At 35.5% G+C, this 14024-nt stretch overlaps 1 protein-coding gene across 1 annotated transcript in view; it reads left to right on the top strand.

Annotated features, from left to right (window-relative positions):
* Positions 1-14024, top strand: part of LOC135694102 (uncharacterized) — an 18913-nt gene extending 4889 nt beyond the window's left edge. The window contains exons 7-22 of the mRNA XM_065212777.2: positions 9-230; positions 1198-1237; positions 1565-1598; positions 2116-2188; positions 2439-2523; positions 3163-3214; positions 5134-5274; positions 5763-5937; positions 6157-6273; positions 6901-6990; positions 7437-7743; positions 8321-10785; positions 11063-11254; positions 11652-11822; positions 12200-12358; positions 12650-14024. Of these exons, the coding sequence (XP_065068849.2) occupies positions 9-230; positions 1198-1237; positions 1565-1598; positions 2116-2188; positions 2439-2523; positions 3163-3214; positions 5134-5274; positions 5763-5937; positions 6157-6273; positions 6901-6990; positions 7437-7743; positions 8321-10785; positions 11063-11254; positions 11652-11822; positions 12200-12358; positions 12650-12853 (4527 nt within the window). The 3' untranslated portion in view covers positions 12854-14024. The remainder of the gene's footprint in view (positions 1-8; positions 231-1197; positions 1238-1564; positions 1599-2115; positions 2189-2438; positions 2524-3162; positions 3215-5133; positions 5275-5762; positions 5938-6156; positions 6274-6900; positions 6991-7436; positions 7744-8320; positions 10786-11062; positions 11255-11651; positions 11823-12199; positions 12359-12649) is intronic.

The following is a 14024-nucleotide window of genomic DNA, read 5'->3' as shown; positions in this document are numbered from 1 at the left end:
TGTCTCAGGAACTAGAGCTTCTTTTCAAAGAACTTGATCAAAATGACGATGGCCTAGTGAGCTTTGACGAGTTTCTCCATGGCCTATTTTTGGCCACAAAGCACCAAACATCTCAAGACGTTTCTGTTGAAAGTCCCATCGTACCAGTTAACAACAACAACAACGTCGAGGTAGAGCCTCAGATGGCAAACCTCCAGCCAACTGTTTTGTCTCCGAGGGGCAACAGAAGAGTGAGTCTTATTTAAAGTTTAGCTCATCATCATCATGATCATCATTATCATCATCATCATCATCATCATCATAATTATCATCATCATCATCATCATGATCATGATCATCATCATCATCATCATGATAATTATCATCACAAAATACATTTAACGTATCTAAGGTCGATATGAATGTCTACGGATTTAACAACAAGCAAATTAATTCGCTGAAAATGTGCTTCGCATAGTCTGAAATATTATTTGAGTTTGACTGCCCAACTGTAATTCTTGGTAAACCGTATAAAAGACTGAGTTTTTACAACATCAACCCGGACAAACTTTAATGCAAGTTTTTTAGAATTTTTTATATGCGTTTATTATCTGTCAGATAAGCCCTTTAAAGGAGTAACATACCATAATGTGGCATGATTGAAATAACATGATATAACGTGACATAGCACAGGCGTTGGCGTTACAGGGATTGACATGACATGACACAACTTAACCTGACTTGAAATCAAAGACCTAACAAAACATTACATAACAATACATGACACAACACTACACAACACAACACAACACAACACAACACAACACCACATAACATAACATAACATAACATAACATAACATAACATAACATAACATAACATAACATAACATAACATAGCATAACATAACATAACATAACATAACATAACATAACATAACATAACATAACATAACATAGCATAACATAACATAACATAACATAACATAACATAACATAACATAACATAACATAACATAACATAACATAACATAACATAACATAACATAACAGAACATAACATAACATAACATAACATAACATAACATAACATAACATAACATAACATAACATAACAGAACATTGTATGACACAACATAGCCAGACATTATAGATGTTGATATATGATATAAAATAAGCCTTTTATATCATCAACATATATTCTGTTTTGCTTTTTCAGACTTCTAGTGTTGACGACAGCAGAGTTGCAAAGAAAGTCGGTTAGTAACGCAAAATGTTAATCTAAAAAGGCCCGGCTTTTGTTTGTCAAAAGCTTAGGCCTTTCTTAAATTTGCATATTGCCATATGCGAAGGTCTAAATTACAGCAGGTTATCTTTTTATGTGGGACATTTTTTGCCATTAGGGCAGTCATATAAAGCAAGTTTCGTTACTATTTCATCAGTGATATAAATGGTTGTTGCATTAATTCGTATCAGAATGGTTGGTCTTCAATAAGAAAGAGTCAAAATCTTTCAACTCATTATTTGAGCATTCATTTTATGAATTTCAAGCAGATTTATCAATTTCTTGAATATTTTCTTTCCAGATATTCTCAGTTTTCTGGATCATTCAAACACTGGGTGAGTGAAAATTTTTTCGTATTCATTATGATCAAAGCATTCTAATTAATATTTTTTGACAAAAAAGGGCTTCCCTTAACAGCAATGTCCGTGCCTTATTGATCTTTACTCTAACTCTTGACTTCCCTTGTCATATCAGGGCCTAATTATCTTAGTATTATTTCATTTTCTCTCCTATGCTACTGTTTACAATTGTATAACAATGGTAATAAGTGCGATCCAAAGAAAGTTGCCAATTTATCTAGCGTAGACCTATAACAAAAAAGCGAAATTTGAACATAATGGTAACGATATTTACGCAAAAAGACTTGAACAATATTTTTTGAACTAGAAAAATATATTTAGCTTAGCTGTTGGATGCAATTTTTACTGCTCTTTTTCATTTTATAAGTTCTATATTTTGACAGCATTCTCATAATATTATAGCTAGATATTGAAGTTGTTAACTGCTAAATCATGCCAAACTGCTTTGAAAATTTATGCGCTTCTTCGACCTTAATCATATCTTCATTTTCAGCTGGAGCAAGAAGGAAAGTGTTGAAGAATATCTCAATTCTCTTGGTCTTTCAGACGTGAAAGGTATTTTACGGGTAAGACATAAATATTCCTTTTCACTCAGTTTTCGGCTACCATGATGTTGATTAAACATAACAAATGCTTGCAACAGCGTGGAACTAGCTCTATATCGTTGATTGTTTTCAATTAATGTTTATTTCTACATATTTAGTAGAATTTTCCAAAATTTGATCAATAATGAAATAGGTTCTTTTATCGTTTGATTATGTGCTTATCTAAGCAGTCTTGCAATGTTTGCTCCAATTCATGAAATTTGCTTTTCAGCAATTACAACCCAATGCGGAAGGTGAAATCAATTTGAAAGACTTGACAAAGACGCTTGAGTCAATGGTACACGAAAGAGGAGACAGTAAGTTCGTCTTTGATGATCTATCACCATGCAACTTGCCTTTTAACATCACAGCCGCAGGATATTCTTCGTGGCTACAAGCACTATCAAATATCTTTGTACATTAACGTCAGTTTCCGCCATCCTTATCTTCTCTATAATATAACGTGGATTTACTATAAAATGGCGTGGTTGCTATAACATAAGGAAATATGTTTTCTGTATTGAAAATAATTTCATCTCGTGGTCTAAATTTTATATGTCTGTGACGGGAAATTTGCAAAGAAGACGAAACATTTAAAGCCAGACTCAGGGATTTTTGGATGTTCCAAGTAATTTTGGCAGGCATATTAGCTTTTGTTTCCAAATTTGCTGAATAGATAATACATCAGCTGATTATAAAGCAATATTAGGCTTTTTCTTTTGGTTTAGCTGACCTCGTTTTACTTTTTAACGTTTCTTTTTGACTCGTCTGTGATCATGACTCACAGTTATAAGAATTTAAGGCTTACTAATTTATACCGAAGATTATGTATTTACATCTTTATTTTTCATCCAGTTTACTTATACATTAATGGTTTATTTCATTATTTGTATTTTATTAGAGATGGATAAAGGGGAGTTCTTTTTTTATTTACAAAATGCATTTGTTTTTTCAAGCTGTTTCAGAGGCCGTTTTGCAAGCATACCTGCATGAAATCAACCATTTAAGGTGTGTAATCGCTTATTGTTCATTTAATTTTTATCCTATAAATGTTTTAATGTATTTTTCTCATGTAAAATACTTACTTGTTCCGGTTGATTTATACCTTCCAGTTGTTTATTTTTCATCAAATCTAATTATTCCTTCAACACACTGTTTTTAAAAAGAATCGTTTGGTCATTACCATCAAAATCTCCAACAGCTTGCCACAAATCATCCATATATGTTAAAGTTTGTGTCCCTGTCGGCTATGCTGCCTTCCCTGCGTAATATCAGAATATAATTACCCTATATTTGTTTGCTTCTCTGTACGAGTAAATATAATTACTGTCCCAGTAGAGATTACATGTTAAGTTTGTCTGCAGCATTATTACCTTGCTTCATATCGGGATGTGTGTTTGTGTACTAAAATAGTTGGCGAACAAAATTTTTCTCGGACAGCTCATCGATCTACTTGTTAACAGATGTAACATCCTCGATTGTTACTCTAATTATCTACATAAACAATTAACATTAAAACATGAATTTTTTACAGCCTGTACAGTTTTCCGTATAAAGTTTTATTGCTCCTTTTTCAAATTATTCTTTTGTATAATCCCGCTAAAAAAGCTTAGCCAAAGCAGCTTTCTTATGGTTATATTAACATCGTTTTTCGTATCTAGCAAATGTTTATAAGGCTTTTTCGTTTTGCTTGCATAAATGAACCCATTCCCTTAGAAGTTTCCGGCATTTTTGTGACACACAAACTTATTTTGTCGCGTTGGGATCAAAAGAGTATGAAGGACAATGCCATAACCCATGAGTTCTGTTGAAATAAACAAAGAATGCAGATTGTCTTGCTGTAAACAGACTAATGTCTTAATTATACAGCCTCGCTTTGGTGCAAATCCAAAACTGGTGTTTGAATTCATGGTTGACACTCAATTATTCATAACGAATTTTTCTTCGGGTTGCCCACCGAACTAGGTCTTCCTTTGATCTCTTTCTTTTATTTCGTCAATCTAAATCTCTGTTTTTTAGCATTTTCTCCTGCTCCTTTCTCGCCCCACTTCAAATATTGCACTCCCAGCAGACATCTTCTTTACTTTTCTTCTCTATATGCTGGTGCACGCATATTTTAGGCCATCTGCCTTCATCATAATTGTTTACAAATGCTTCCAAGAAGCATAAACAGCGTCCACAGATGCTTGACCACGCTTTCCTTAAGGCTTCTCCTAGACACTCTAATCACGTGACTTCTAAGCAAACTCTGTGTAGAATTATAGTTTTGGCAAGTTCATTTCAAAGTTGCAATAGAGATACTAACATGGGTGTTACTTGATACTCACAAAACTTTCGAAGATTTTTGCAAAATTCTTTATCTTATTGACGAAATATAAACGCAAAGATGCCAAGGTTTGCACCAGAAAAGATTCGTGGAATTATTGAAGGTTCAGATGAAACAGGAGTGTTTGAGGATAATTTTTCGACTGTCAGCCAGTACGATCGATGGGCCGATGATATGGTTGATGCATTGAGGCCTTTCGTAAAGAGGTATGGCCTAAGGTCGTAGGTCGCAATGTTTGCTAGGATTTTTACAGCAATTGCTCTTACTGATTTTCTCTTAGATTCAGGTTATATTGCTACATGTAGATGGAGTCTTAAGGCTTTTGGGATAAAACACTCATGTGAATAAGTAGAAAGAATATTTTTATATAGTTTATGGAATTGTTACCTTTTGTTGTGAGTCACCAAGGTAGTTTCCTTGACGATAACATTTCTTTGGGTTTTTCAAACAGTTTTTCTAGAAAACAGTACACGGAAATGAAACAAATTGCTTTTTCTATGATCTTTGTCCGTTAAACTACGAAATCTTTTTGACTTGTTGAAGATAATTATGGGCTCATGTGATAATATGATTATGGACTCATTTGATGTTTCAACCGTAGAGGAGAACTCGAGTCGGTGACGTCAGAAAGGAATCAACTGAAAGGAAGTGTGAGCAAGTTTGGAGTGGACAGCTCGATGCTCATAAGAGAAAGTGAGGAACAGACGCGGCAAGTCGAGCAGCAATATGAGAAAAAGCTAAAGTAAGTGACTGGTTCAGAATATTTTATCAAATTCATCTTGTAGCTTTTCTCAAGGCAGAAGAAAGTGGTGTGCTGTGTTTTTTGTGGATATAAGTGTAAGTATATCTTTAGAAAATGGTGTTCCAGTGCTCCTAAATGTGAAAATAATCGTCCTCGATAATTCCGTTTTTGCATTGCATATATATAATATTTTGTGTTGTGAGCTGTGGCAAACAGTGCAGTGGTTGTGCTGTGGCAAACAGTGTAGGTCGGCGTGTCAGTGCAGGATTTTGCTAGAAAAGTCAAGGAACAATTCGCTTAAAGAAAAAACCTTGGTATTGTATACAAATGTTGTTTTAGTTTTTGAACTATTATGTTCTTGAAACATGTTCTCAATTTCTAAAGTCACAAATCTGGATAATTTGAGCTCTAGATCATAGCGCTGTGATTTAATAAATTTATTTGTAATATTTTTCTTTTAATGATTCATAATTTCTTTGTTTTTACAGTCAGCAAGATAAAGTATACAGCGGAAAATTACAGCAAAAGGAACTAGAATGGCAATCGGATCAAGCTCAGTTGCGATCCTCGTTTTCAAAGGAAAAGGCTGAACTAGAGGTTCAGTTGAAGAGTGCTAAGCTTGAGGAGGGCAAATTAAAAGACAAACTTCTGGAAGCCGAATCAGTAAGTGTAAACTCTTTCCAATTATTATTAGCAGCATCAATGATGACGATCGCAATCATAATCACAAATTAATCAAGCAATCATCGTCATAATCAGTCAATCAAATAATAAAAATCAATAAATCATCCATCATGGCTATCCCCTATCATCGTCGTCACTTTCATTGTTTTTCCTCCATCATTATCACTAGTAATGATCAACTTGTTTTCTGATTTTCAGGAAATCGATCGGCTGCAGCAGCATGTTTTAGACGTCATTTCTGATTTAGAAGAGGAGCAAAGAAAAACTCTTCGGCTTGAAAAAGATCTGGAATCAACTGCTGATATTCAAAATAGAGTAAGCATATTGTGCCATCTTGTTATGTTTTTGATATTGCTTCACGTCTTTTACAAACAAGTGATGGTGAATTGCACTTTACTTTTGATTCACGCACCACTTTGTATTCGTTGGAAATCTCCAGAAAAAAGGCTTTTAAGCAAAATTAAATAACCTCCTAGTGTATCTCAAATCCTACGCCTGAAATCCTTTCAGTTCTTCTCTGCCCAGAGAATATCTCGAAAATAAATTCACTACTAGGTCTAATATTTCGAAATACAACATAAGAAAAACTGATGGTTTCCAAATTCCTCTGCTTCGTCTTAATTATTGTACAAAGTCCTTCGGATACCAGGAAGCAAGTACCCGGAGCGAGATCCCAATGCAAATAAGAGACTCTGTCTCAATGAGTTCTTTTGAAGTAAGAGCGAGGAAAACACAACCCCTTGAAAGAGCAGTTTTTTTCTTTTAATTAATGTTTTAGTTATATTTATTTGTACGCTGAAGAGTTGTGTGGTAAAAGAGAGTAAGTAATAAGTGATAAAAAGATCGTTAAATGTATTTTCACATCGCGTCTATCAAACCGTCTGAGAGCTAGTCAGCGTTTATGCTTACGTCGCCATTTATTACAATAAGTTTTTCCCTTAGATCATCGAGCTGGAAGCGAGCAGAGAGATGTTGCGTGACCAATTTACAAGCCAAACACGAACGGTTACGGAACTGGAACAAATAAAAAAGGTTGTGATTATATAAAGCACTAAATCCGTTAACACATTATGTATAGGGACAAAGTAATGATGTATGTAGAGTAGATGAAAATGTTTGTACTGAGTTTGTTAGGCTTTGAAGTTTTTTTTATTGGAATGATGTTCATGTAATTTTTTGCGAAATTTCTTTATATTGGCATGATGAAAATTGATTCAGGTATTGCCACGAGATCGAAAAACTAGAATATTAATTAGAATTAACATTAACTAGAACAGAAATGGTCATCAGATGTCGCACATCATTTGAAATCAGTTTTTCATCAACGCTATTGAATTTGTTTAAGAAAATTTATATTTCAGCACTTTACTACAAGTCGCTTTAATGTAATCTTCATTGTCATGAAATGTATTTATCATTTATTTATAAGTATATTATCCTTTAAGTTTCAAAGAGCAGCAATATGCATTTTGTTATAGGAGCTACGTGATGAAAATGACGAATTACATGTTCAGCTAGAGAATCTAAAAGCTCAATTGAACACAATGGGTAAAAAGAAACACAGAAGGCGGCATACTCACAGCAAAGCAGAAGACGACAGTGTCAGCGAAAGGTCGAAGGGCAAAAGTCATCGTAGCAAAGAGAGTCCAAAGGTCAGCAAGGTCGGGTCATATCTCTCTGATTATACGAAGCCAGTAATTATAAAGCGAAATGAAGAAGGTGAAACAACAGAAGAAGAAGAAGATGTTGATATGCAAATGGTGGATGATGATGATGACGACAACGGTAATTCATTTTATTTTATTTTTTTTGCTATCTGACCTGAATATGACTGATACACAATGTCTAAATATGATATCCCCCTCAGTATTATCAAATAAGCCACAGTGAAATTAATGCACACTCATTAAAAGTGATTTTTGGAAGTACCCTTAATAAAGAAAATGAGTTTGTGTGGAGTGGCATTCTGAATATTCCCCTACAGCTGATGCTGTCGCAAAACAAATTTGTTTCACATTTTAGAATAAATTCATATATTACCAGCTCTGGAATTCTACGTGCAAACGTTTGTCATTTTAGCTTTTATCATACGACCTAGAAATCTACCCTTTTCTTTTTTTGTACCTTATGAAAAGTGAAGTGGACGTGTTTGTGCATAATAGTATTACTATCATAATTTGATATTACTTTTATGAAAATTAGAACTAGAATAAAACTTGTAGAAACCCCAAAATTATTTGAAAAATAAAAACAACACTAAAAACTGAGTTTTCATCTCAATTCTAAGGAAACCCTGAATTTTGTAACTGTAAATTTTTTGATAAGAAATAATTGTTTTAATAACTTCAACATGATTTTTCAGGGTCTCAAGAATTTAAGAAAAAAATTCGCGAGCAAGAGGCAATAATTAGCCGCCTTCGGGAAGATCTTGAGAGCACACAGAAGATGTTAGAAGGTGACGTAGGCGAGGCCAAATTGAAATACGAACGAGATCTTCTAAGGCATGAAGAAGATAAGGCTGAGGAAATTGCAGAGCTGCAGAGCAAAGTTGATTTGGAGAAGAAATTGCTAATTGATGAGTACGAAATAAGGTTAAGCAATATGGAGGAAACATACACTGCAGAGAAAGATGCAATCATTTCTGGGTTCTTAAGGGAAAAAGATGAGATTCAAAGCCAGTCAGATACAGAGAAAGTCGAACGAGCAGAGATGCAGAAATCAGAGAAAAAGAAGCTAGAAAACATATTCAAACAGGAGAAGGAGGAAACGGATCTGAAATACAAATCAAAGGTCACCAAGCTTAAAGAGAATATTGTCATTTTAGAAACAGATAAGGCGGAAATGGAACTGAAATATGTCAACGAAAAGGCGGAAATGGAGCAGCAATTCAGAACAAAGGCTGCAGAGATGGAGGTAAGGCTGGATGCAACTAAGTTGGAATTGCAACGTGCAGGAGAGGAAATAGAGAGGCTCAAGGCCGAGTTAGCGAAAAGACAGCAGAGTAATGGTTATGAAATTGAACGAAAGTGGAGAAATGAAATTAGTACGCTTGAGGCCGAGAAAGCTGAGCTGCAAATGAGCTTTTTCAATGAAAGGACTGAACTTGAGCAAAGTTTTAGAGCTCGGATATTAGAATTGGAGCAGAAATTGTCAGCTTCTTTGAGGGACAACGAGCAGGCCCAGGGTCAGCTACGAGTACTTGAGGAGGAGCTTGCCCAGAAACACAGTGACAATGTAAATGATATAGAGCGAAAATGGAAGCTGGAAAAGGGGGCTTTTGAGAGGGAGAAATCTGAACTAGAGCTACGCTTCATGAACGAAATAGCAGAACTCGAGCAGAAATATAGAATAAGCATGTCAGAGGTTGAGCAAAAGTACTCCAGTGCCAATCGAGATTTGGAGAGATCAAAGAAAGAAATCGAGCTTCTTAAAGAAGAGCTGGCAAGCAAATACGAGGGTGATATCAATGAGTTGGAAAGAAAGTGGAACAAGGAAAAGGAAAGTATGGTTGCTGATTATGAAGATGAAAAGACGGATATTATAAAAACAAACAAGAAGGAAATAAACGAGCTGAAAAAGTCGTTTAATCAGCAGCTGTTGGATTCGGAGAAGCATTATGTAAAGGAAATTTCAAATTTGAAGGATGAACACAAGAGAGAGAAGAAGGATATGGAACTCAAGTTTGCTCGCGATAAGAAAGAGTTGAGGGAAAGTATTGAAGCAGAACACGAGCACGAAATGGCTGTGAGAATATCAGATACGAGAAAGCAAGGGCTGCAAGAAAAATTGGATGTAGAAAAGGGCCTAAGCGAGCAAAATAGAAAGTTGAGCCAGGAGTTGAAGCAAGCGAAAGTGAATTTCGAGAAAGAGATTCAAAAAGTTAAGTCAGAGTTGGAGATTGGGTTTTTGGAGGAAAAGGCCAGGATTGAAGAACAGCTCTTTGTTGAAAAAGACGGTGTGGAGGACCGTTATAAAACAGAAATTGCAGATTTACAGAAAGCTTTTGAAGAACGAGAGGATGTATTGAAAGAGCAGATGAAGACTGAATTCGAGGCTATGATTGAGACCCAGCTGGTTGAGCTGGAGAAAAAATACGAAACCGAAAAAGAAGATTTGCAAGAGAATTTTGTGAGGGAAAAAGCAGAATTAGAATTGAGCTGGCAGGTTGAGAAGGCAGAAATGGAGGAGAATTTCGACACGGAAAAGGCTGAGATGGAGGAAGTGATGCAGAGGACCAAAGAAGAGTTATCTTTACGGTTTGGAAAACAGAAGGAGAAAATGGAACTTGATCATAAGAAGGAGTTGGGGATTTTAAAGAAGAAAACTGAAAGCGAATTAAATTCCAAAGTGGGCAGGGAGACTCAACTGCTTGAGAAAACTGTCGAACATTTGGAAAATGAACTTAACTCTTTGAAGGAACAGAAAAAAGAGTTAGAAACAAAAGTTCAGAGTTTGGAGTTAAAGCAACTAAGCCAGCTGCAAGATGCAAACGAAATAGGTGAATTTAAAAAAGAGAAATCTCTTATGCAGGCTAGAATAAAATCGTTAGAAACGGAGATTCAAATGACAAACAAGGAGAGAATCATTTTAGAAAAGCAAAACCACGATTTGAATCAGGAGAAGACGACAATTCTGGAAAACAGCGTTAAAGAAATAACGGATCAACAAGAACATCTTTATAAAACCGAAGCAGAGAAAAATCGCTTACATACACAGCTAGTGAATTTGAAAAAAGTTGAAAATGATTTGATAAACACGAGGGGAGAAAATTCTAAATTGCAAAAGCAAATCGTAGAGTGCCAGAAAGAGCTATCAGAGTTTGAAAAGGTATTGTTTTCGTATTTGTTTTTTAAATTTGGCTTAGTCTTAATGCCACTAAAATTTTGAGAAAAATGTCGTAATGCCAAAGATATTTTGGTCTATCTAAGAGGTTAGGGTAACGTTGAAAGTGTTCTGTCTGGTCTTGTGATAAAGGGGATTTTCTCAAATTCCCCACCGAATTTAGTAAGACTCTATAAAGCCTGATACCTTACAGGTATCATCAGCTGCATTTTTATGTTTCTTGAATGCTAAATACTTTCTCAATGAGTCTTCCCTTTGGCAGTTGCGATACGATCTAAAGAATCTTGAGAACACTGCGCGACAATTAGAGTCGAGAAACAGGAGCCTGGAGACCGAGCTCCAAGAGAAAGACATCAGCCGCTCGAGAATGGAATCAGATTTGAAACACACCCAGGATAAATTGGAAAATATGGAAAATATCCACAAAAAAGAGTTAGAAGCACAGAAGGAAAGGGTAAGGCCTCGTTTATAAGACTCTCAAGTTCTTGCATATCATGTTAGTGAAAGAAAGGTTCGTACAAACACCGTCCATTGCTTTCCAGCTTCATTTCGGCCAAAGGAGCTGTCCGATCGCAATGTCACCTTCAGGGCTCGTTATGCCAAGTTTTAGGCCGCCAGAATTGCATCCTTTGAAATATATGTTGTAAATCTGGCACTCGCATTCACTTATTATTTGCAAAAGATATCTAACAATTCTTACTTTTTCAATGGTAATGATCATTACAGAAGATGTTCATGAAGAATTGTCCATGGTTAATCATTATAATTCTGAGCCTCGTGAGTTTTAATGAATTCTCAAATATAAGTATGCGATGCTACAGAGAAGTATCCAAATTTCTGTTCTTTTCTAGCTAAATCTGACGACAACAGCAGCAGCTACAGAGAGATCAAGATATTTACGAGAAATTCAAGAAATAAGGGAACAGCTGAATCGCGCCACCGTAGCAAGCGACAGAGATCAAGCTCTGAAGGCTAAAGTGTTCAATGATGCAAAAGCGGAAGTCATTACTTTGAACAGAAAGGTGAAAGCTCGTTACTGTAATGGCCTAAGATTCTAGGACACACTGTGCTATAAATGCTATTTTGCGATGTATGTTTGAAGTGATCTGATTTGCTATTATCAGTTCGTTCTGCAAAATAGCCAATCAAATTGCTGAATTATTTCATCGCCGTTCGCGATACTATGCAGTTGAGCATACTCCTCGACTAATAACCATCCCATTCAACGAAATTGCCGCTTGCAAGTGTTCCCCTTTGAAAGCTTGCAGTAGAAGCTTTCTTACTATAAAATCGCCCCTTTTGAGAGTTAGGATTCTCTTAATGTCAGCTTTTGAACGCTTTACTTTCCCCTTTCGTCCCCGATAATCTAGTTTTTGACAGTACTTATCTCTGATTTTAGCTCGAGGAAAAAGCACGTTACATAAAGGATTTAGAAAACCGCGAGAAAGGATGGGACGCTCAGATGGAGGAACTGAAGCAGGCGAAAAAGAATTTGGAAAATCTGCTGAAAGAAACGAAGGAATCATTGCATGAAAAAAACGGAAAATTCAGTAAGGAGGTATGGTATCCCCCCCCTCTTTATCTTGTCATCTCACGCTGTCTTTTTGTTTCGGCATAGAAAGAGTATTTTGGTGTTAGATTCATGAATTTTTTCCTGTGATAAATTTCATACCGTAAGGTTTTTTAATGGAAAAAAATGAGAGAACATGTACTTTTGCTGGATTTGAGCCCAATCTTAAAGAGCAGGTATGTCTGATAAATTATTGTTAAAGGATACCGACCCTTTAAATTTGAATCAATTATACTTTTTTGCTTCGTTTTTGTAACTGTCCTCGTTTTTTCTTTGAAGAAACACCTTATGGACGTCAAATCAACGCGATCCGATAATCTAGTCCAAGAGCTGTATATTGAAAACGCGAACCTTACAAAACAACTTTATGAAGCAGACGCATCTCATCGAAAAACTGAAAAGCAACTGCGGCAGTTAGTAGATCAAAAGAAGGCACTGCAGAGAGTTATTTCGAAGCTTTGTGGGGCCCATTCTCTAACATGATTCCAGTCAATGAGACCGAAACAGGGATGTACGTACCAGTAGACATTTGTGATATTGTTTGGAAAAGTACACATCTCCAGTTTTCAAACAATTTTGACAATTTAAGGCCCGCAGAGTAGTTATCAATTGATGAGACTCATTATCCGAAAAAAGTAGGTTTTATTAAGATGCCCCTAAAATGCACTACCAAACGGAAAGGATGCAAAGATGCCAGTAGCTTGACGCTAGTCTGCTGCATACAAAATATTCCACCCTTTGTTTCCAAATACAACATCATACCAAAGGCCACTAAGCTTTCCCTTTTTGTCACTCTGTGCTCGAAAAGTTCCTTAGTTCAGCCTAATTTGATATTTTCATATACAGGTTAACATTATTCAATAGTTTTGTTTAAAACCCTTCAGTCATCACCTGTGTTCTCGCCAGCTCTTTTGCAATCCAGTTTTATGCTTAGCATTTCTGGTATCCTCGTGTTTGTTTTCTTCTGCTGGTCATTTCAAAGCCTCAATAAAAACCCTCGTATTATAAATCCAGATCGTGCTGTATTTTTATTTGTAAATATTCAAAAGTATTCCTGTTAGTCTTATTTTTAGTAAATCTATATTTTTATCTTTTATTAGTATATGTACGTTATTTTGGCTTTAGGTTCTGTAGATATTTTCGTATTGATTTTATTTTTCCAATATGTTAGTTCCGTAGTCTTTTAGAAGTTTCGTTCTCTTTATTAATTTCTTGTTCTTTGCCGAGTTTCTAAGAGGATTAATAGTAGTTTGCTAAAACGGGGCTATGTTCTTCTATTTTGAAAACTATATGCTCAAGATCGATTTCGAGCAAATCTTCTTTGAGAGCTGAATTAAGATCTTTTTCAGGCTCAGGCCATCCTTCTTAAATCAACTGTTCGTCAGAATAGAAACAGAACTGAAATTGAAGAAAAAAGACTTCAAACCACATACCCTACTTTTTGATCCCCAGCAGTTTGCTTTTCAGCAATCTTACGTATCGGGAAAAATGGCAGATGGAGGACTTGATGTTTTATTTTATTTTACCTTGATTTATTTGTTATGATTTGTACAGACAGTAGTTATCAAGTTTGTATTACAGTTTGTATTACAGCGCTCAGTGCTCTGTAATGTATGTTTTAAGGTGAAAGATTATTAAACTGGCAGTCAGAAAA

This window comes from Rhopilema esculentum, chromosome 11 (assembly GCF_057945365.1).
Source record: "Rhopilema esculentum isolate cy_ngs chromosome 11, ASM5794536v1, whole genome shotgun sequence".
Taxonomy (NCBI): Eukaryota; Metazoa; Cnidaria; class Scyphozoa; order Rhizostomeae; family Rhizostomatidae; genus Rhopilema; species Rhopilema esculentum.
Note: the sequence above shows the minus strand (reverse complement) of the source record. Positions and strands in the feature narration are given on the sequence as shown.